General features: G+C 37.0%; 1 protein-coding gene across 2 annotated transcripts; it reads right to left on the bottom strand.

Annotated features, from left to right (window-relative positions):
- Positions 1-13: 13 nt before the first annotated feature.
- Positions 14-10,518, bottom strand: LOC145213868 (vam6/Vps39-like protein). 2 transcript variants are annotated; one of them, XM_080082276.1, is made up of 22 exons: positions 10,329-10,518; positions 9,218-9,318; positions 8,874-9,098; positions 8,708-8,818; positions 8,414-8,546; positions 7,896-8,039; positions 6,419-6,539; positions 6,229-6,346; positions 5,836-5,968; positions 5,596-5,738; positions 5,391-5,528; positions 5,166-5,307; positions 5,018-5,110; positions 4,877-4,950; positions 3,888-3,986; positions 3,453-3,570; positions 3,262-3,387; positions 1,389-1,537; positions 1,060-1,218; positions 828-962; positions 667-758; positions 14-604 (listed from the first exon to the last, which is right to left on the bottom strand). In XM_080082276.1, the coding sequence occupies exons 1-22, from the start codon at positions 10,399-10,401 to the stop codon at positions 526-528; spliced, it is 2,706 nt and encodes a 901-aa protein (XP_079938402.1). In that variant the 5' UTR covers positions 10,402-10,518; the 3' UTR covers positions 14-525. The 2 variants fall into 2 exon arrangements, with proteins under 2 accessions (XP_079938402.1, XP_079938401.1); XM_080082275.1 differs by having other exon boundaries at positions 9,179-9,318; positions 10,329-10,506.
- Between the last annotated feature and the right edge of the window lie 14,275 nt (positions 10,519-24,793).

Below are 24,793 nucleotides of genomic sequence, written 5' to 3'. Positions count from 1 at the left end.
GTATCCAACCACATCAATTCGAGAATTTTATTGCACAACGGTTGTCAATGATCACAAAATGTGTTTGCAACAACAAAAACGTGTTAATTAACAAGTGCATGCCAACAACAGTTTCGTCTTAAGGGGGTCGCCAACCTTAGATGTTTGAAGAGTATTTTTTTACAAAAACATAAAAAAACATAGTGTTGTCGGAGCCGCATAACTAGAAATGGTGTCCTGAATAGTGAAATGCGAAAAACTAAATCTGCAAGAATTACTTTAATGGACATGAAGGTATTTAAAGTCGATCCAATGTCTCGAACGAACCACAGACTGGCAGCCCCTGCTCAAGGCTAATTTAATTTTATGTTTATACACACAAAAAAGCCTACCATAAACATATCTCAAATCCAGCATATTAAACAAAATACCTATGGCATTTAAAATGTGTCAAAAATGAATAAGGAAAGTTTGCATAGTTGGTTTTGCCTGTGTAATTTTTACCAATAACATCAAGGGTGATTGCTGATCTAGATTAAGGCAACATCAGGAGACAGGTAGAATTTTACGATCTTTACAGCAAAAGTAATGAACAACCACGTCATTCGGGTATCTGGCAAATGCACTACACATACAACAAAGGTTATTGTCAAGTTTGAAACACAGTAAAAAAACTTATTCACTCACCTCACACCAATTTTCTTCTTACATACACGACACACCCTTTCATCTGTGATAACACATTTGCTATTTTCGTGGAAAATCCGTTGCTCATTTATCTGTTTGTTATTTTAAACAAATCAAGTTCAACATGTTAAATCATTCTGTAATACTGTAGCAATATATACCTGTTGACTTTCTGCTAGAAGTAGACTGTTTAAAACTTGAGCTTCATGCTTTACTTGAGTTTGTGACTCCATAACATTGCGCAAAAATACTTGTACATTTGCGATACTTACAAGTTCTGGTAGAATCCCCAAAACCTACAATGAATTTGCGAGATGTAATTCTGAATTTATTCAGCATGGTTATCAATAACATATGACAGAAATAAAAAAAAATTTACAACTCAGCAGATACCTGTGACGGATCAAGTTTGTTTGAATGTTCATACATGATACGCAAAGCTGCATTCAGGTTTGCTTTTGACAACCTTTCATTTGGCTCTGTTTGAAAGTGGTCAAAGTTGTCATCAAGTGATTCTGGTTTGAGGTACATTTTTAACAAATAAAAAAATACCTGCAAGAATGAAACAGACATAAAAAATATAAATGCTAAACTAACACTTTAAAAAATAAACCTTAACCATAGGACACAGGATAAAAGCTTAAATATAAAAGATTCAATTTAACAAATGCTATTTTCCTGTGGTTAAAAACAATCTGGTGTTTATTTACAAAATGCCTTACATCTTTGTTTAAACTGGGGTCCTGATTATAAATTTTGACACAGTAACTTTCAGCACGAATGGGATCCTTCAAAACGTTTGCATACAGTGCAAGAGCTTGTTGATAATATCCAAGTCGACCAAGCAAAATTGCCCGCTCTTCAAGTAGCCCTTAAACAACATTCATTACACAAATCACCACAATTACACTTGTGTAATGTAAAAAACATAAAAATTGAATGTGTGTTATTACAGTTGCAATGGAGAAGCAATTAATTGTTAATAAATTTTGATTTTATAAGCAAGCATTGTTTAGCAATTGTTAACTAAGGTAGCTTTTCTGTACCTTAGCTATTTTAGGGCTTTGTATTGGTTATCCACGTACACCATTGCCATCCTTACAATAGACATATGTTTGCAACCTAATTTGACATGGGCACACATCTTCACCTGACATGTAACATTGTGCAGGACCGTTTACAAGCAGAGATAATTGGCGCCACACTTGAGTTTGCCATTTATTGAATGTCTTAATATGGTGCAATAATTCATAAATTTAAAAAGACAAATTAGTTGCAGCATGAATTTTGTAGAATTTAACCCAAACTTCAAAACTTGTTTGTCCCTTCTACATGATTAGTATGTTCTGTTTTGTGTTACGTAGAACAGAAGAACAGTAAAACAAATTCTTCCAAAGAAATTATGCTGAGCTATTTTTTTACAAAGAACTTCTCTCTCTAAAAAAAATTAAATAGTATAGAAGCCACAATGTGGTACAGGTATAACATTTTTTTAACTGTGTTTTACAATATATAACAAGGTCTGAACTAGCAGCCTAAAATTTCAGAAGTTTAGCCAATCAGCCTAACCGTTTGTGATGTTATGTTAAGTTGTACACTAAACCAGGGCTACTCAAATGGCGGTCCGTGGTTCTTTTTCAGACCTTTGAGGAGTTGTATGTGGACCCTGATGGTCTTTTGATTACAGCTACATATACTATCAATTCTGTGTTAATTACTTGATCATTGCTATGTAGTATGTAGCAGCAGATTTAATCTGCAGGGATTCGCATAGCGATTTTTCGGGGGTCTATGAGAGCCAAGGCTCTATGTCTTTTCAAAATCTTAAGTAAGAACACAACTGTGATGAAAAAAATGGTCCATTATTTCACTACCCAATTAACAAAACAGCGATGGTTCGTGCGTAATTTGATCTGTGATGTAATAAATTCAATTTTGCATTATTGCCATACGATGTGATCCTGCAACGAGACAATATGTGTTTTGTATGTCATTGTGCCAATATACTAAAAAAACAAGGAGTAAATTAACGTTTAGTGCCTAATACAATCTTTCGTTTTGCTGACATTTATTCGGCTTGAACAAATGTGTTTCTGTTGGAAGGTAATTATTTATTAACAAAATTGGCTAAGACATGTTGCATTTGCATTACTCACAGAAGTGTCCGGACCCCGTTAATTTTGCACTACACTTTCAAACTAATCACATGAGTGTTGCTGGCAGGCACATTTTGGTATTGGTACAGGATAATAGTATTGTGATCTTAGTTAAGTAAGAATAGATTCTGTGGTACAGAGTTAGGCAGTAAACAACCGTTGTGTGCACAAAAGATTTGTTTTGACTCTATAGATTCTGTGGTTTTGACTCGTATAAACATCACTGAGTAGGCCAAATAAAAATCAAACAAAAATTTCTCCCGATTAAGTTGATCAACTTTAACATTCTTTCCCTGCCAAACAGGTGAAACAAACTAGTGTTCGACATAAAAAGAAGGAAAAATATGAATGAAAACAATATGTGTACCCCTCAAGGAAAGGGATGCATAACTAAATTCTTTCATGAATACGCTTTGCAAAAAATGTAACCTAGGCTTACTGTTTGTTGGGAAGTCTGGCAATATTCGCTCCGGTTGATAAGAAGTGGATATTTCTAAAAAGGTCAGTAGTTTTCCTCTAGTTTCTGTAAGTTCAATAGGTCCACAACCCACTTGTAATTGGTCTTCTGCATAAAAACAAACAATTTATCACTTGGGGGTCAAATTACACACAAAAATATAAATTCAATACCTTCAGGCAAGGAGTCATGATGCTCTTTTAGAAGTTGTAGAGTTTTATCTTTGTATGCCGTTGCAAGTCTATTGTGAAACTCAGAAGTTGAATCATCCCAGATAAATATAACATGCTCCTGATAAAATTACACAAAATTATTTTTTATTTATTTATGTTGACTTGATTTACCAGATAGGCAACTACAAAATGACAAAAAACGTGACTTTCCTCTAGTTGCTAAATTTAAACTAAAAAGTTGTCGAATCATGTGATACAATCGTTAAGTTTATCATACCCATTAAGCTATTTGTCCATAATTTGGCAGCAAAAAAATTGACTTTCTTAAATATTGCTAATTTACACATTCCATATGCTATTTAAAGATTTACTATGCACCATTTGAGGGGACCAATAATAATACGTGTCCCTTAAGGGAAGTGGACCCACAATTACCAGATATGCAACAACAAGAGCATGAGATATTGAATCCAGAAAGTCTAAAACTTCTTTTTTGGGAAGGCTTTCCACCTCTGAAGTATCACCAGTAAAAATCTGCAGGACAAAAAAAAATTGTTAAAATGTCTTGTCCTTTATCACAAATTTTTATTTTGACCGAGGCCAAATGACGGACCCACTTTTGAATGCTACAAACCACAGTCAGACAGAAAAAAAGGAAGGAACCTAATACAAAAATGTGAAACTGTCTTTCCGGAAATAGCTTAATTTCTAGTTCTACATTTTAGTATTTTAAGCAACATTTGCTATTCATGTGTGATGTTTTCTTTTTACTTATAAACCAAATCACTTCATTGGGCCACAATGTGAAAAATGTTTTTTTTTTGACATTAATCAATACCCATTGCAGCATTGCCCAACAGCTGTGTTTTCATGTTAAAACATAGTAATAAGCTATGACATGACTTTTGATGAGTGTAATTAAAGTTTAAGGCAGCAATTTATATTTGGTTGTGTAAAAATATATGAAGTAGTTTTTGTTTTTTAAATTTTTCTGTTGGACCAGAGTTTTATGACAGAGGTTCCAACTAGGGATAAACCGAGCCGAGCAAGAACCCGAGTAGTCGGTACCGAGCATCGCTGTTTTTGATTTGGCCCAGCAGTTGCACAAATTGACCCAAACATTAAATTTGCATATTTATGCTCTGCTAACGCACAAAACTAGTGTTTGAAAGGGGATCTAAGAACAAAATTGCATTTTTTAAAATGTGTTCCATGGTTGAAAACGCACACTTATGGGACCTGTACAGCTTAATACCCTGCTGGTGACGTAAGGGACCTTGGAAAGTTAGAAAACTAGAGTTGAATAGGGAATGTTTATCATGTCACAATACACCGAGCATGCTCAGTGGCCGAGCACTGTGCATCTCATGTTAATGCTCGACCAAACAGAACATTTGCAGTTTTGGCCCAACCCTAGTTCCAACCTGTAATCCCTCCAAAGGTTGTGCTTTCAACACAGCAGGAGCAAATTCAAAGATGATTTCAACATTTTCTTTTCCTAAATAGACAACACTTTTTATAGCAGGGTAGCACACAATGCTACAAAAAAAACTCCATACTCATACCTAAATGCTGCATGTATTTGATCATATATTCATAAGCTGACTTGTCCGACTTTTTGGCATTTTTGTTTGATTCATCAAGCAACAGTTTCAATGCTAAAACAAACCATATGCTAAAACCGTACTAAGTAATAAAATCAGGTATTCAAACCTTTCTGATGCAAACCCTTTTTCTTGTATAATTCAATAAGCTCTCTATGTTTTTGGGCACGCTTTAAAACACGTTCAGCTTCTTCAACATGACAGTGGTTGTCAGGCAGTCGAAGCAGTGGGGCAACCAATGCATCATTTGTCTACACAAATTACTTATTTAAGTATACCTATAAAAATATTCCCAAGTAAAATGGAATATTAACTGCATTAAAATTACTTTTACCTTCAGGTAGCACTTCAGAAGAGTTGTATCAATAACTTGTAATATTTGTCTCTTAGAGTGCATTGTTGTGTTTCCCTCCACAATTGCATATGAATCTTTTATTTGAGTCTCTGGATGCTTTATTGTTTCATTCCGTTTCTTAAAGACAAAAAAACATTGTCATTTAAAACCCATATTTAAACATGTCTTGATACAGGTCACATACTTCCGTCAAAAACTCAATTAGCGCAAGCAATCCTTTCTCTAGCTCTGATCCTTTCAAAACTGGAGGGTCATATGGGTAAATCAGCTGCTTTTTGTACTCGGTTGGTAGCAAATCCGGAAACAGACCAATGACTTGAGCAGGATCTACACGGAACAAATATATTTGCCAGAACAAAGCTTTTTAAGCTGGCAGCACATGAAACATAAATACATGATAACCAATAACCTATCATTTAATCACCTGTTTTTAGCTTGAGAAAATTTTCCAAAGACTCCTCAAACTTTTTTTGACAAAAAAGTTCAAATGCCAATAGTGTGTGTATATGCTGAATTTGCTTTGTTTTGACATCTTCCTCATCATCTAATGAGCGTTTCTGCCAAAGTAAGTAAAAAACAATTAAAAACCTACAATGAGAGATAATCTTTTAGCACATGACCCAGTAATAATGTCACCAGCGTGCTTTTCAGTAACCAATTTATATGGCAAAACAGATCAACAAACACATGCTGAATGTAACCTGGTAACAATATACCCATTCAGAGAATGGGGAGGGGCTATAAAGCTAGAAAATACAACACATAATTATCCATGACACTTTCTAATATCTTGAAACAAATGCCATGGCATATTTACTGCAAGTTGTAGGGCGAGCTCGAATTCTCGATCTTTGAGTAGTTGATGTATTTGTTCAGACAGTGGTAGTTGGATAAGTGCCCAAATATGGGTAACAGATGCAATAAACAGCCAATGCCTGAAAGTCAGTAGATAATATGATAAAGAAACAGTGAAAACAACTACCATTTTGATGCTCCATTGCAATTACCTCCAAGCAGTTGAAAATCTTGGTTTGTGCAAATCAATACTTTGTATCAAGTGTCTTGGTTCAACTGTTCGTACTTCAATATACTTTGGTAGAATACCAATTAAATATGGTGGTTGTGAATCTTTAAAAATTCATATGTAGAAAAAAAATGACAAGTTAGTCCATATACATGTATATATATGTAAATATATTTTCTTTACACTTGTTTTATAATGGATTCCATAAAAAAATGTTTTATAGCAGTTGGTTGTTTTTGCGATCAGAATCTCATGGGTTCCCCACACAAACAAAGTTGTATATAATATGAATTCTTAGATAAGCCATCATCAAGTTTGAAGTTGAAAATTAGCAATCAATCTTCAGCTGAAATAACCCTGCTATTTGAGGTACAAACTATCAAAGTCTCATCCAATTCTGTCATTCTTTAAAAAGTTCACACATGTTATGGATTAGTGGGGTAAATAGTGGAGCTACAGGGTAAAATGTAACAATCCACAAACGTCATCCAATTTGGACGTTGTTTACGAATATCACTCATATTAGGGGTTTATAGACTAAATTGATAGGTTAAAGTGTAAAACACAATAATCAACACCACACAATGGTTTAATCTAGAAACTGACTAAATTTCATCTATTTTGAACACTTTACATATCAAACGACACCTCAAAAATTTGCACATTCTATAAACCAGTGTTTCTCAACCTGGAAGTCAAAAGGGTCGCATAGCATGTTTGAGGGGGTCGCAAAGACGCAAAGCAACTCAGAAAGATTTCATACAAACTTTACCCAGTGACTTTGTTTTTATCATAGTAAATCACACCACAGTTTGATTTATAATAGGCGCAACAGAATTTGCAAGCATATACTTCTATGATTGTGTTGTGTTTGTTGATCTGTCACTTTTTTAACATAAAAAGCACAAAACTTTGAACTGGTTTATGGTGACATGAGCCAACTACAAGTTTAAAAGTAAGTGTGTCTTGAGTGACAACAGTTAAGGCTTCTGACATTTTATGCAAGTACATTGCAAACACAAGTAATATGTGTTCAGTTGCCTTTATTACATTGTTAAACCAAATAAACTTTTCGTTTCTGGTGCTATGCAACATATAAAAGTCTTTTACACTGTGGAGGTTAGCGAGGTAAATACTGTGGATATCAAACAATACAGTCAAATAAACTCAGTTGGCACATCTACATAACCAAATCCACCAGCTGTTAAAGTTTCATCCCAATTCATCAAAGATTTCATGCCAAAAAATCAGGGAAGGGGACTCCAAAAAATTATTACAGTAAATTGTTTTTCCCTAAATCCACTGCTGGCTGCTGCATTTTTTGGAAAGCATTGTGGCTATTAAATTATAATAGAAGTTCAAATGTGCCTGTGTACTAGATAATCCTTCAACATATAGCTAGTGATGTATACATATATAATACCAATGATAATAAAAACATTGTGTTCAAACATGCCTACCTATGCCCAGTGGGTTATCCGACCAAGTAAATGCATGTTTGAAAGTGGGGTCTCCATCACTATTAATGAAAATGCTTGTTTCATCTTTCATAAGAACCAACTGCTGTTGATCTAACTTTCCAATAACTGGCTCCATTAATTTTCCTGTAACAAATGTAACCTCCCCCCCATTACAAGAGGTGTCAAGAATATCACAGACACATTGTCTTTTTGCAGTCCAATACATTGACTTTGACTTTATAATGGGGTTATAATGCAGAAGTTATCAGATTTTTACCCCAACAACTTGTGTCTTGATACCACCCTCAAACCAACACCACATATAATACAATAAAAGGTTAGTCACTTTATTATTAAGAAACTGATGTGCCTTTTATTGATAAGTGAGTCAATAAATCCCTCTTGGGGAAAAACTGTTTCTAGTGTTTTACAGACAAATCTAATTGATAGCAATTTGTTCTTATAAAGTCAAACATTAAATTTGTCTTTTTAATAAGTGGTTTTGTTACACTTTTTACCAGTTGGAGACAATTCAATGAATGAAGAACGACCATCCAGTTTGACAAGTCCATATTCTCTTTTAAATCCAACACAGACAGAATCTTTGCACCAACAAATTGTCTTTGGTATATCAGGTAAAGAAACATCCCCCTTAAAAATTCAAATGTTTGTGTAAGTATTTTGCTTTAAAAATATAAGAGAACAAGTGTGGTAACTGTATGGCAAAACAGTAATAACTCCTGGATATACCAATGTCGTAGCTTCATTGTAACCAACACAATCAGAAAATGTATATTTAATGCAGCACTTACATGTAACTCAACAAAGTCTTGATTTTTCCAGAAATAACATTGCAATTTTCTTTTAACAGACACACACAATTTCAATGCAAAAGCAGAATCACCTGTAGATGAGATTTGTTCCTACACAAAATAACCTGGTTTACATAGATTTTGCACCGTCTAGTACCATGCTTACCTCTAAATCTGAAGTAAAGAGTGTAGCTCCTTTTGTCCTTTGTATGCATGTAATCAATTGATATGTGGTAAGGTCAAAAACTGATACAATTCCATCGGACAAGCTTACTATAATGTTAACTTGGGGAGAAACAAACAACTGTTGAATAGGTTTTTTAGAAAAGAATCGATTGGACCGTTCAAGATTAACTTCAATATGCTTTAAGTTTGAAGGATTCTTGAGAACCTAGAAATCAAATTGTTACAGTATTTTTTAATTCTTTACACCTAACCTTACTTTTACAGATTTTGTTAAACATCACTTACTTCAACACAACACACTAACAAACCGAAATATGCAATTACTTTGTATATTAGTAGATGTCCCTCTTTTGTACCAACGAGTACAGTTACACCATCAGTTTTGTTGGCTTTAACTTTCAAATTTCTTTTTGAATTGTAGTCACCTTTAAAACAACATAAAATCTAAGCAAACAATAATGTACTATGGATCAACAATTTTATTTTAAATTCTGGGATTTTTTCATTTTATTTCTGGGTTTTATGATTTTAAATTCTGGGATATAGCATTCAAGTCAACGCAACAGTATCTGCTTTCAGGACATTTTATCATACATGATATTTTTAAAAAATACATTGATTACTAATATCTAAATAGCGGGTGATACTAAAACGCTGAATATTGCGGGACGTCGCAGGAGATGGCGAGAAGTCGTAAAAACCGCTGAATATCGGGTTAAATTGCTGACGGTTAGTACTATTAGGGTTGGGATAAGGTTTTATAATGAAAAATCATTAAACAAAATTCCGCCGGATACATTCCGCAACCGAGGGAAACATTCAGCGGCTGAGGAAAACTTCCCGCCAAAGTATTTTTTCTCAATGTCAGAAAACATCTGAATAAGTTTTAGGCAGGGACATTTTTTTAATCATATACTATTATAAAACCTCAACCCAACCTTAATAGCACTAACCGTCGGGTCACATCTAAAACTGCGGGCCCACTTGGCCCAGCACTTGACCCTCTTGGCCCGCCTCATGCAAGTATAAAAACTGCGGGCCGGCTTGATAAAGCCGTGGGCACGCCTGTCACATGTCATTAAATTTTGATTTCGACAAGATCTGAACGGCAAGCAATGGATGTAGTGGGCCCACAGTTTTTCCTTGCGATAAACGCGACAAGCACAGGATATAGTGGGCCCGCGGTTTTTCGATACGAGAGGCGGGCCAAGCACTGGATATATAGTGGGGCTACAGTTTTTATACCTGCAAGAAGCGGGCCCGAAGTTTTCCAATTGCATGAGGCGGGCCAAGTGGGCCAAGTGATCCAAGCGGGCCCGCAGTTTTAGACGTGACCGCTACCCGTCAGCAATTTAACCCGATATTCAGCGGTTTCGGCGACGTCCCGCTTTTCTTTCAGCGTTTTTACCCTAAATAGCAATAAATGCTCACTCACCATAGCATGCTATACATTGAATGTTGAGTGGCAACTTTTCCAACACTGGTATTGCTGAATAAGCATCATGCATATTGATATTTTATATATTTTCACTACTACCTTTCATAACTTTTCTAACATGACCAGCTCAAACTTAAAACTACTCCGCCGCCTATGTGTAAAAAAACAGTGTTAATAAACAAGAACGAGAGTCAAGAACTCACTTCACAAGAATCACAACAACGGGTTTGCGTTACGCATTCATCCGCGACGCTCACTCGTTATAGTACTTTTTTTCTTTCTATTTGGGCGAAATGCATAATTTAATCGCAGATACCCTTTCCCTTTGGCTTATTATAGGCTTAATATTCTTACAAGCGTTAACAAGTCGTACCATACGGTATTTAGTACCATCCTCAACACGTAGTCGAAGGCTAAAGGAATTAGAGATGTACGAACATTCGGTTTGCCGAATTTATTCGGCCGAATTGCCCACTTTTGCAAAGATTCTGTTTCGGCCGAATAATTTGTTGCGATTCGGCCGAAACTGAATCTTTTACGAACACACATTTAAAGCGTTAAACGTGTCTTTTCTGCTTAGTAGCCTACCAACGAAAATCGCGTCAATCATTGTGTTGTTTAATTTAACCAGAGCATGGGCGTCCGCAGGAAAAAATACAGGGGAGGGCAAACTATCGTCACATCGCCGTTCGATAAACGGTATTTCCGAACAAAAATCATCTGACAGTGATACTCTTTCTTGCCAATCCCAATGTAGCAAAGTAGTGCAATAAACACAATATTAACTATTACTGAAATATGTGGTAGGTTGGCAAACGATTTTTAACGGAAGTAGGATTTACATACACGAACCTTATCAGATGTAACAACAGATACAGTGAAGGTATCAAATAATGGCTTTTTGACACATCCATCAATGACGTGTTAATATGCTTGTTACCGAGCTATTGTTGAGTAATATTGTTCGATTCATTTAATCTGTTGTAAAACCTCATCCTGTTCTGTTACAGTTATAGCTTGTATTCGGTGCGTTTAACGGGGTGGAGACCCACGACGTCTTCAGTTTACGTTCCAGTAAACTGGGGGGGGGGGGGGGGGGGGGAGGACGCCCATGAACCAGAGCCACTGTATTGACCTACGGAAAAAGACGTTATTGATGTGTTTGTAAAAAACATTCCTAAGTACACTTCCTCAAATGTACGGTAATCGCAGACCTGCTGTTCATGCAAAAGCACTTCAATTGTAGCTGCCACACCTATTTTAGTTTGATCACATGTTATAGTCAATGTAACTCGCCATCGGAATGAGGAATATTACACTTTTCCTGCTTACATCCAACTAAAATTCGCAACGTCTTGCAGGCTACATTGTACAGAACCACCTCTCTTTGTAACACAACTCAAGCGTGAAGCGGCAGACGGGTCGAAAAAGAGCGGCGCTTTTAGGAGAAAGAAAGAAACAAAGGGAAAAAAAGAAAAAGGCGATAGTGACCAGGCACGTCAATATAGTGGCTCTGATTCAACCACTGATCTCTGGTTTATGGTCTATAAACTTTAGAGATCAGTGGATTTAACACATTATCGTTTTTCCCACTACAGACAAAAATCAGTAATTCATTTTAGGGTTGGCAATCATGCTTGAAGCAATGTTAAACACCACAGAACTAAAATAAGAACGAAACAAAACCATTCTGAACTGTTTGCCTGTTAAATAAACTTAAGTTTTCATATCAGGTAGTAAACATTTGTCACGCAATTAAATTTGTTTCTATTGATTCTTCTTGGCCTTTATTCTAATCTCTGTAAAGATTAAATTGTTCGTTTTTGACAAAATTTAAAGCCTCCTTGCCATAGGCGTAGAGCTTCAAAAAAATGCCAGGGGTGCGACTTTTGATCAATAGCGCCGATTACCTTCTGTGTTTTAGCCTGGAGTTTCGGTCACATTATATTGTAAATAGTCACTTGATACATTTCTTTTTGTGGTTGGGGTGTTTGCTGTGCGTCCAATAACGTATGCACATACCGAAAGGACGATTAGCCGAATCATTTTAACAACGATTTAGTTTTTAAAGAACTTGTTACGCAGGAAATAAAAGTAAAACCAATTCACGTTTCAAATATAGCTGAATATAGCTGACCGAAACTTAGGTCATCTTGGATCAAGTTTGGGCCGTTGCAGTGCTTGGCAAACGGACATTTAACACGGCTTAGGAATCGGTAATGCAAACGTACATAACAACATCTAAAAGCGGCTATAAACCCCTTGCATTGTTTAATGTTGGCATGGAATTTGTTAACAAAAAAATTATAATTATTTTTATTTCAGAAAGTTATTGCGCCACATAATACTAAAACGTTAGTGAACGTGCCATGTTTATGTCGCAATAAAATGCCCGTTTATTTCGAAACAATTGTAATTGTTGCGTTTCAACCGATGTCTGTTCAATTAATTACGTGACTACAAACGCATTTGTGTTTAGTTGGAAAAACATTTTAAACCGACGTAACTTGAACAAAGATAAGTTTTTGACGCACACAAAGTACTCCAGTGCCCCATTTTTTTCTAACCGTTTAGTAGGGTTCTACATATTGGCCAAATATTCAGATTGAGCCCGTGCCGTTAAGACGTTTGAGACATGGTTTGGAAAACGTACCAAAGGCTGGCACGCGAGTATATTTTGAAACCAAAATTGGCACGGCGGTGTGTTCGAGTTGGACACCCCTGGCTTAGGGTTACGACTTCGCGTGACGTCATAAATGATTCGGTTGATTCGGCCGAATTTATTCGGCAAAACCGCCGAATATTGGGTTTCGTCCGAATCGGGTACATCACTAATAGGAATATTAAGCCCATGGGTATATGAGGTTAAATTTTATTACTTAACCCCACCAAGACCCTGAAAGCCCCAACCGTCAACATTTTCAAAGGTTTCATACGTTTTATAAGTATTTTAGAGAAGCCCCCCAAAAAAGTGCTTCACAAACTTTTTTAGGACTTAAAGACTATGGATTGCAGGTGATGGGTTATCGGAAAGCAGAATTCCTGACTTTGGTAATTGTGTTTTAAAAGAGCATGATTTTGTAATAGTCGAACAGAAAAGGCCTGACTTTCGTTATTGTCGATTGTGAAATGCCTGACTTTTGTAGTTGTCGACTGGGAAAGGCCCTGTTGCTTGACCAAGTTAACGTCTGAATTTCTGCATTGTGATTAGGAAAACCTAACAGACCTGGGAAATTTGACGGCCCGCGGACCACATCTGCCCCGTTGGCGTTGTCGACCAAAAACGAAGTTTTTGACCAGTATCATGCCGCATTCGACTTTCATTTGTCGCAAAATTAACACAAAACTTCAATTATCAAAAAGGGACATAATAAAACGAAATACATAAAAACGTAGCCTTGCTTCGCCAACACTACGAAATCATTTTTACGGATTTAGTGTAGGCTATTCGTCGAAGTATAACCTAGGCCAGTGGTTTTCAACCGGTGCTCCGCGGAACACCAGTGCTCCGTGAAAGATCGTCAGGTGTTCCGCAAGAAATTCAGTAGTTGGACTATAGTCCAGCGGTGGCGAACTTTTTTAGTTGAATGGGTCAAACATGAGATCAAAATTCGGAAATAAAACGAAGTGGGTCACATATTTTATTACATGTCAGTGTCAATGAGAAGCTTTTTGCTGCATCTTCTCTGCAAGTCTTGCAAGTTGCAATCCTAGGTAGTTTTCAGTTTAATACATGCAGCAGTCGGTGCATCTAAAATATACAGGTTCGCTTGGATCACTTGGATCGCTTGGATCGCTTGGAACGCTTGGTTTACTTGGATCGCTTGGTGCAACCTTTATATCGCGTGTTCCACCTTAACACCGCTTGGTGCAACATTATATCGCTTGGTGCACCTTCATATAACTAGGTGTGTCTTTATATCGCTTGGTGCACCTTAACGTCGCTTGGTGCACCTTAACATCGCTTGATGCACCTTAATATCGCTTGGTGCTCCTTTATATCGCTTGGTGCTCCTTTATATCGCTTGGTGCACCTTTATATCGCTGGATGCGCCTTTATATAACTAGGTGTGCCTTTATATCGCTTGGTGCACCTTAGCATGGCTTGGGGGACCTTCATATCACTTGGTGCACCTTTATTTCGCTTGGCACACCTTCATACAACTAGGTGTGCCTTTATTTCGCTTGTTTCACCTTAATATCGCTTGCTTCACTTAATATCGCTGGATGCGCCGTCATACAACTAGGTGTGCCTTTGTTTCGCTTGGTGCTCCTTTATATCGCTGGATGCGCCTTCATGCAACTAGGTTTGCCTTTATTTGGCTTGGTACACCTTTATATCGCTTCATGCGCCTTTAAATAACTAGGTGTGCCTTTATATCGCTTGGTGCACCTTAGCATCACTTGGTGCACCTTTATATCACTTGATGCAACTTTATATCGCTTGGTGCACCGTTATTCAACTAGGTGTGCCTTTATATCGTTTTTTTTGTGCACCTTCATATCGCTTGGTGTACCCTTGCATCGCTTAGTGCACCTTTAAACCACTTTATATAGCTTGTTATATCCTTATGTCGCTTGTTACACCAAAATACTACTTGAATAACCTTTGTATCGTTTTGAAATAAATTATGATCTAATATTTGTACCTTTTTGTGGAAACCCCCACTGGACAATATGACAAGAAACCTTAATTTGTATTCTATGCATTTAATTGCAAAATCTAAAGTTAGGTTATTGTTTCTATTTCGACCTGAACCACGTGCGTTTGCGTTCAAATGCTAGCATATAACCATATGTGTTCTTCCAGATGTGTTTGTGTGATTTTCGTTTTTTATTTCGTTATACTACTTTGCATCAGCTTATCGTAAATACATGGGGGTTTATTTATCAAACAAAAAATTCGTTCATATAAATGGTGCTGCAGTAAAATGCAAATCGTACTGGACGAAAAAGATAGCTAGCGATCCATGTGAATGTGATTGTTTATTTCGATATAAAGGTGTACCGAGCGATACGAAGAAGTGGTATAAACGCGCACCACGTTGCACAAAGGTACATCACGCGATACAAATGTGCATCAAGCGATTGTGCTCTAATTAACAAAATTGTGCACCAAGCGATATTAAGATGCACCAAGCGATATAGAGGTGCACCAAGCGACGTTAAGGTGCACCAGTGCACCTAGTTGTATAAAGCTGCACCAAGCGACATAAAGATGCATCAAGCGATGTAAGGGTGCACCAAGCGGTATAAAGACACATCTAGTTATAAAGACAGTATAAAGACACATCTACACATCTACCGAGCGATGTAAATGATCACCGAGCTACAAAATTGTGCACCGAGCGATATAAAGGTGCACCAAGTGGAATAAAGGTACACCGAGCGATAGAAGGGTGAACCAAGCGATATAAATGTGGTCAAAAGTATGTTAAGATGCACTAAGTGATATAAAGGTGCACCAAGTGAAATAAAGGTGCTCCAAGCTGTGTGAATAATGCACCAAGCGATCCAAGTGATCCAAGCGATCCAAGCGATCCAAGCGATCCAAGCGATCCAAGTGAACCAAGTGATCCTGTATATTTTAGATGCACCCTGCAGCAGTCATATCTGAGCTGAGACCATTCCTGGCACCCGATGTTATGAAATTCATGTGTGAAAACAAAGATATGTGGAACCGAACAGCGTCAACAAAGTTACAACAAATAGTTTCAAGTTATATGTTTAAATAAACATATCTGTTGCCTCACAATTGACTCAATCTATATTTTAAGACAATAGGCAATCTGGCAAAGGGCTTAAAACTTAAAGTTAACTGTTGTGTTGCTTTTTAATCTCGGAAATCTGGTAACCTTACCTATAGAAATCAGTATAAATTTTTAAAAACTACAAGTGGGTCACTTCGTCAGTGGTTCGCCATCTCTGGACTAGTCCATGGAACAGCGGCAGAAATCCTTAGTTTATTCACAATGGGTGTATATAGCTATTTTTTTTAAGAAGGAAATAATCCACTTTCAGCAGTTTTAATGTCCTGTTGCGATTTGCTTCATTTATTTTTGTGTAATAATTATACTCGTTGTGTAATACTAAGATTGCAATTGCGTTGGTGTTTTGCAAGATTATTTTAATACATAAAGCAATGACTTTTAAAATCATTGCATAAAGTGTTCCGCGTCTCAAAAAACGTTGAAAAACACTGGCCTAGGCTACGTTCCCTGCGCCCGACACTGCAGTTGCAGGAGTGTATTTTCACTGCAACTTTGATGCTCGCCAAATGAACGCAATAAAAATAAAATTTCTAAAATTTAGATATTTTAAATACCTTTCAGATGATGTATAGTTTGTTAATAAAAGTAGGAGTTTGAGTGGTGTTTTGGAGGATAAACTGGTGATGAGGAAGACTTTTGAGAATTGATCCCACTCTTGCACCATCTTAACATCTTTGCTCGTACATAAGACTTACATCAAACGAAAGATATTTTAAATACCTTTCAGATGATGTATGGTTTGTTAATAAAAGTAGGAGTTTGAGTGGTGTTTTGGAGGATAAACTGGTGATGAGGAAGACTTTTGAGAATTGATCCCACTCTTGCACCATCTCAACATCTTTGCTCGTACATGAGACATACATCAAACGAAAGATATTTTTAATACCTTTCAGATGATGTATGATTTTATAATAAAAATAGATGTATAGGTGGTATTTTTCTGGTCGGATCATTAATGAGGAGGATATTTTATCAGTTTTCCTGCGTTTTCGCTCTTCTAACGTCTTTGTTCGTGTATGAAACTTACACCAAACAAAAGATATTTGAAATACCTTTTAGTTGATGTATAATTTGTTGTCTAACAAAGAGTTTGATAGGATTCACAAGGGGTTAAAAGACGTAAAGTTCATCTTGCTCCCATTCCTCTTCTGGGAGGATGGTGACTTGGGATTTTTTTAACCGTGTGATTTGAAGGTATTTTTAAACGAAAATCTTGTTTTTACTGTTAGTTAATAATTTTTTTGTTTAAAAAAATACAACATATCCACAGCGCTACAAGGCGCCACTGGTCCAACTGTTTCTTATGACGGAAATCGACAGAGATCATTCTCTATGCATTTCTTATGACGGAAATCGACAGAGATCATTCTCTATGCGTTTTTTATGACGGAAATCGACAGAGATCATTCTCTATGTGTTTCTTATGACGGAAATCGACGCTTAACATTCTCTATGTGTTTCTTATGACGAAAATCGACAGAGATCATTCTCTATGTCAGGGGTTCCCAACCGGGGGTACGAGATACCCCTTGGGGGTACGAGATTGAACATCAAGGGGTACGAAGATCGTTGGGCCACACGGCAGCTTTTTAAACAGATTTCACAGTACAGTTTTATTTTGGTATTGTAAATGATATTGTGCGATTACGGTCTTTGCTTTAAAATAACGATTATCTACAAATAATTGTTTGTTATTTAGTAAGAAGCCTCATTTTCTCATAACAATGCTTTTTACTTGCTGCCAGCAATAAACAACAAAGTTAGGAAGAAACTGCACAGATAAAGGACGCATTCAATGTAGTCTTGCTGTAAATCTTCTACTAACGGTTAATTTATTTTTGTGAATTTTGTGTGAAATACCGGTTTAACGTTTAATTGAGATATATTGCGAAAGCAATTCAATTTAGCAATATATATCTGAAAAATTCCATCACATTTTTTTGGGGGTACGAAGAATGCCCTGACGTGACAAAGGGGTACGAGCAACAAAAAAGGTTGGGAACCCCATGCTCTATGCGGAAATCGACAGAGATCATTCTTTATGCATTTCTTATGACGGAAATCGACAGAAATCATTCTCTATGTGTTTCTTACGACGGAAATCGACAGAGATCATTCTTTATGCATTTCTTATGACGGAAATCGACAGAAATCATTCTCTGTGTGTTTCTTATGACGGAAATCGACAGAGATCATTCTCTATGTATTTCTTATGACGGAAATCGACAGAGATCATTCTCTATGTGTTTCTTATGACGGAAATCGACAGAGATCATTCTCTATGTGTTTCTTATGACGGAAATCGACAGAGATCATTCTCTATGTGTTTCTTATGACGGAAATCGACAGAGATCATTCTCTATGTGTTTCTTATGACGGAAATCGACAGAGATCATTCTCTATGCATTTCTTATGACGGAAATCGACAGAGATCATTCTCTATGCGTTTTTTATGACGGAAATCGACAGAGATCATTCTCTATGTGTTTCTTATGACGGAAATCGACGTTTAACATTCTCTATGTGTTTCTTATGACGGAAATCGACAGAGATCATTCTCTATGTCAGGGGTTCCCAACCGGGGGTACGAGATACCCCTTGGGGGTACGAGATTGAACATCAAGGGGTACGAAGATCATTGGGCCACACGGCAGCTTTTTAAACAGATTTCACAGTATAGTTTTATTTTGGTATTGTAAATGATATTGTGCGATTACGGTCTTTGCTTTAAAATAACGATTATCTACAAATAATTGTTTGTTATTCAGTAAGAAGCCTCATTTTCTCATAACAATGCTTTTTACTTGCTGCCAGCAATAAACAACAAAGTTAGGAAGAAACTGCACAGATAAAGGACGCATTCAATGTAGTCTTGCTGTAAATCTTCTACTAACGGTTAATTTATTTTTGTGAATTTTGTGTGAAATACCGGTTTAACGTTTAATTGAGATATATTGCGAAAGCAATTCAATTTAGCAATATATATCTGAAAAATTCCATCACATTTTTTTGGGGGTACGAAGAATGCCCTGACGTGACAAAGGGGTACGAGCAACAAAAAAGGTTGGGAACCCCATGCTCTATGCGGAAATCGACAGAGATCATTCTTTATGCATTTCTTATGACGGAAATCGACAGAAATCATTCTCTATGTGTTTCTTACGACGGAAATCGGCAGAGATCATTCTCTATGTATTTCTTATGACGGAAATCGACAGAGGTCAATCTCTATGTGTTTCTTATGACGGAAATCGACAGAGGTCAATCTCTATGTGTTTCTTATGACGGAAATCGACAGAGATCATTCTCTATGCATTTCTTATGGCGGAAATCGACAGAGATCATTCTCTATGCATTTCTTATGACGGAAATCCACACTTAACATTCTCTATGTGTTTCTTATGACGGAAATCGACAGAGATTATTCTCTATGTGTTTCTTATGACGGAAATCGACAGAGATCATTCTCTATGCATTTCTTATGACGGAAATCGACAGAGATCATTCTCTATGTGTTTCTTATGACGGAAATCGACAGAGATCATTCTCTATGTGTTTCTTATGACGGAAATCGACAGAGATCATTCTCTATGTGTTTCTTATGACGGAAATCGACAGAGGTCAATCTCTATGTGTTTCTTATGACGGAAATCGACAGAGATTATTCTCTATGTGATTCTTTTGACGGAAATCGACAGAGATCATTCTCTATGTGTTTCTTATGACGGAAACCGACAGAGGTCAATCTCTATGTGTTTCTTATGACGAAAATCGACAGAGATCAATCTTTAAACATTTCTTATGACGGAAATCGACAGAGATCATTCTCTATGTGTTTCTTATGACGGAAATCGACAGAGATTATTCTCTATGTGTTTCTTATGACGAAAATCGACAGAGATCAATCTCTATACATTTCTTATGACGGAAATCGACAGAGATCATTCTCTATGTGTTTCTTGTGACGGAAATCGACAGAGATTATTCTCTATGTGTTTCTTATGACGGAAATCGACAGAGATCATTCTCTATGTGTTTCTTATGACGGAAATCGACAGAGGTCAATCTCTATGTGTTTCTTATGACGGAAATCGACAGAGATCATTCTCTATGTGATTCTTTTGACGGAAATCGACAGAGATCATTCTCTATGTGTTTCTTTTGACGGAAATCGACAGAGGTCAATCTCTATGTGTTTCTTATGACGGAAACCGACAGAGGTCAATCTCTATGTGTTTCTTATGACGAAAATCGACAGAGATCATTCTCTATGTGTTTCTTATGACGGAAATCGACAGAGATTATTCTCTATGTGTTTCTTATGACGGAAATCGACAGAGATCATTCTCTATGTGTTTCTTGTGACGGAAATCGACAGAGATTATTCTCTATGTGTTTCTTATGACGGAAATCGACAGAGAACCGGAATTGATGATTGCCGTTTCTTGCGATGCACCGATGTCCCACTGCAATCAAATTCATTCGATTGTGGCGTACATGTGATTATAAACTGCTACTGCATTATAAATAAACTGCCAATACCTGCCCAAATTACTTCAGAAAATACCAGAAAATGGATAAAACAACTCATACTAAAAACCCCACCCACAACCACCGAACGACAACCCAGAGTCATCTTGGATGAAGCAAAAAAAAAGATTAGGGACAATTTGGAGAAGTCAAGATGATTTTTCTTCAAAAATTGCCATCCAAGATTGTTCTTACAATGAGGTAATTGGCGATATCTCTACGTCAAACCGATGGTCTGTTTGTGAGGCCGAAGATTGTGGCGGCAACAAAACCGAAGATCAACAAATTTTGTGTGTGACTTGCCGAAGGGGGTTCCATAAATCTTGCTTGCCTGGAAAAGTTGCATTTTCGGGAACATACTTTTCATGCACAAAAAAGCCTAATTAAAAATATTTTGTATATATTCAAACTATTGCTTCCACTTTCAGTGTACTTTTACAATTCGTAAATCTTTTTTTTCAAAAATTAAAGAATATTTCGTTCATAATTTGTTTTGTGCCGATTTCCGTCATCAGAAACACATGGAGAATGTTGAGTGTCGATTTCCGTCATAAGAAATACATGCAGAATGATCCCTGTCGATTTCCGTCGTAAGAAACACATAGAGAATGTTGAGTGTCAATTTCCGTCATAAGAAACACATAGAGAATGATCTCTGTCGATTTCCGTCATAAGAAATGTATAGAGAATGATCTCTGTCGATTTCCGTCATAAGAAACACATAGAAAATGATCTCTGTCGATTTCCGTCATAAACACATAGAGAATGTTAAGTGTCGATTTCCGTCATAAGAAATGTATAGAGAATGATCTCTGTCGATTTCCGTCATAAGAAATGTATATAGAATGATCTCTGTCGATTTCCGTCATAAGAAACACATAGAGAATGATCTCTGTCGATTTCCGTCATAAACACATAGAGAATGTTAAGTGTCGATTTCCGTCATAAGAAATGTATAGAGAATGATCTCTGTCGATTTCCGTTGTAAGAAATGTATAGAGAATGATCTCTGTCGATTTCCGTCATAAGAAACACATAGAGAATGATCTCTGTCGATTTCCGTCATAAACACATAGAGAATGATCTCTGTCGATTTCCGTCGTAAGAAACACATAGAGAATGTTGAGTGTCAATTTCCGTCATAAGAAACACATAGAGAATGATCTCTGTCGATTTCCGTCATAAGAAATGCATAGAGAATGATCTCTGTCGATTTCCGTCATAAGAAATGCATAGAGAATGATCCCTGTCGATTTCCGTCATAAGAAACACATGGAGAATGTTGAGTGTCGATTTCCGTCGTAAAAAAACACACAGAGAATGTTGAGTGTCAATTTCCGTCATAAGAAACACATAGAGAATGATCTCTGTCGATTTCCGTCATAAGAAATGTATAGAGAATGATCTCTGTCGATTTCCGTCATAAGAAATGCATAGAGAATGATCTCTGTCGATTTCCGTCATAAGAAATGTATAAAGATTGATCTCTGTCGATTTCCGTCATAAGAAATGCATAGAGAATGATCTCTGTCAATTTCCGTCATAAGAAATACATGCAGAATGATCTCTGTCGATTTCCGTCATCAGAAACACATAGAGAATGTTAAGTGTCGATTTCCGTCATAAGAAACACATACAGAATGATCTCTGTCGATTTCCGTCATAAGAAACACATAGAGAATGATCTCTGTCGATTTCCGTCGTAAGAAATGCATAGAGAATGTTAAGTGTCAATTTCCGTCATAAGAAATACATGCAGAATGATCTCTATCGATTTCCGTCATAAGAAATGTATAGAGAATGATCTCTGTCGATTTCCGTCATAAGAAACACATAGAGAATGATCTCTGTCGATTTCCGTCATAAGAAATGCATAGAGAATGATCTCTGTCGATTTCTGTCATAAGAAACACATAGAGAATAATCTCTGTCGATTTCCGTCATAAGAAACACATAGAGAATGATCTCTGTCGATTTCCGTCATAAGAAACACATAGAGAATGATCTCTGTCGATTTCCGTCATAAGAAACACATGGAGAATGTGGAGTGTCGATTTCCGTCGTAAAAAACACATAGAGAATGTGGAGTGTCGGTTTTCGTCATAAGAAATACATGCAGAATGATCTCTGTCGATTTCCGTAACAAGAAATGCATAGAGAATGTTGAGTGTCGATTTCCGTCATAAGAAACACATAGAGAATGTTGAGTGTCGATTTCCGTCATAAGAAACACATAGAGAATGTTGAGTGTCGATTTCCGTCATAAGAAGCACATAGAGCAGGGATGGCCAACCTTGTTAGTTGAATGGGTCAAACATGATATCAAAATTCGGAAAGAAAACAAAGTGGGTCACATATTTTTTTACATGACAATGTCAAGATGCTTGTTGCTGCATCTTTTCTGCAAGTCTTGTAATCCTAGGTAGTTTTCAGTTTAATACACGCAGCAGTCATATCTGAGCTGAGACGATTCGTGGCACTTGATTTTATGAAATTCATGTGTGTAAACAAAGATTCGCATGAATGTGTGGAACCGAACAGCGTCAACAAAGGTACAACAAATCGTTTTAAGTTCTACGTTTAAATAAACACATATGTTGCCTCACAATTGACTCAACAATTTCACAATTGACTCAAAGTTAACCTCACAATTGACTCAAAGTTAACTGTTGCGTTGGTTTTTAATCTTGGAAATCTGGTAACCCTACCTATAGTAATCAGTATAAATTTTTGAAACTACAAGTGGGTCACTGGAATTCACGTGGTGGGTCACTTTGTGACCCGCGGGTCAATGGTTCGCCATCCCTGACATAGAGAATGATCTCTGTCGATTTCCGTCATAAGAAATGCACAGAGAATGTTGAGTGTCGATTTCCGTCATTTTGAAACTATTTCCTATTTCCGTAAATTAGATTTGAATTATTTCCGTCATTTCCTATTCCCGTAAATTAGAATGTCGTTTCTTTCGTTTCCGTCTTTTCCGTTTTCCGTAAATTGGTATTGTCCGCACCGGCACCGCTTTTGCTGACCTTGGCCCACGTAGCAGATTATCTGCTATCTGCTGCAGATACAGGCACCACGCCCAAGGCATCAACTAAATCAAGTCGGATTTGGGGTGGTGCCGTAACGATGCGAATGCGATTTGGCTTGCAGGTGTTAGGCGTCTGACTGTATTAACATCCAATCGATCGATTATTATTATCGACCGCTACAAACTGCTGCTGCTGCTGTTTATTGCCCTGGAAGTTAAACGTTGGATGCAATGCAAGCGGCAAGCGCATAGGCTACCATTTGAGACAGTCTTCTCAAAAATACGCATTCTAAGCAAAAGTAGCGAACTAGGGCTAGCAATGTTAACGTATTATGTCATGAAAATAACAGATTTAGTCATTGTGTTAGGGTTAGGGGTGCATCTAAAATGTACATAATCACTTGGCACATTATTATCACCGTTTGGTGCACCTAAATATCGCTTTGTGCACATCTATATGACTTAAAACATCATAACATCGCTTCATGCTCATTTATATCATTATATATACAGGTCACAGGTGCACCAAACAAAAAAAGTTGCACCAAGCGAAATAAAGGTGGACCAAGCGATCCAGTATATTTGGGATGGACCTTTGTGCTAGCAATTAGCATAAAACCTATACCTGACAATTCCCATTGTATTGATTTCACATTTTAGAATGGCATGGTATGAAGTAGTACCTTCCATTCTTCACGCAGTTATATATTGTGCAGGTTGCATATTTTAGGAGCCTGTTTGGGTCGGGATGTAGCAGCAGCAGGTTTGCAAACGAATTTTGCTGTCTTGGGTCTGATTGCAATTTGTTTCATTTGAGCCACCTATTTCAGGGGTTAGGGCAGGGGTCTCAAACACACGCGGGCCGCATGCGGCCCTCAAAGAGTTTTTCTGCGGCCCGCGAAGTAACTTTTAGAAGTTATGTGTTTTACTTAAGCGGAATACCCTGTCAGACAAGTGAAATTTACATGATACAATCATTGTCTATTGGTGATATATGCAACGTGCATATAGTTATGTGATTGTTGCGTCATTGTAGGCACAGTTGGTTGACTTATAGCACAGTTGGTTGACTTATTCACTTTGCTACACTGTATATCTGTTTGTTATTTTGGCTACTACAATATTGTTTT

The sequence above is a fragment of the Phallusia mammillata genome, chromosome 2, assembly GCF_965637545.1.
Source record: "Phallusia mammillata chromosome 2, kaPhaMamm4.hap1.1, whole genome shotgun sequence".
In the NCBI taxonomy this organism is placed as follows: Eukaryota; Metazoa; Chordata; class Ascidiacea; order Phlebobranchia; family Ascidiidae; genus Phallusia; species Phallusia mammillata.
The sequence above is the reverse complement of the archived record's forward strand: the minus strand, read 5'-3'. Positions and strand labels throughout refer to the sequence as shown.

Excerpts from the sequence above, each read along its gene's own strand:
- LOC145213868 (XM_080082275.1), bottom strand. The coding sequence starts at position 10,401 with ATGCATGATGCTTATTCAGCAATACCAGTGTTGGAAAAGTTGCCACTC. Across the intron at positions 8,040-8,413 it reads CATTGAATTGTCTCCAACTG|GAAAATTAATGGAGCCAGTT; the intron begins GTAAAAAGTGTA and ends CATTTGTTACAG. Across the intron at positions 3,571-3,887 it reads CTCTTGTTGTTGCATATCTG|GAGCATGTTATATTTATCTG; the intron begins GTAATTGTGGGT and ends TAATTTTATCAG.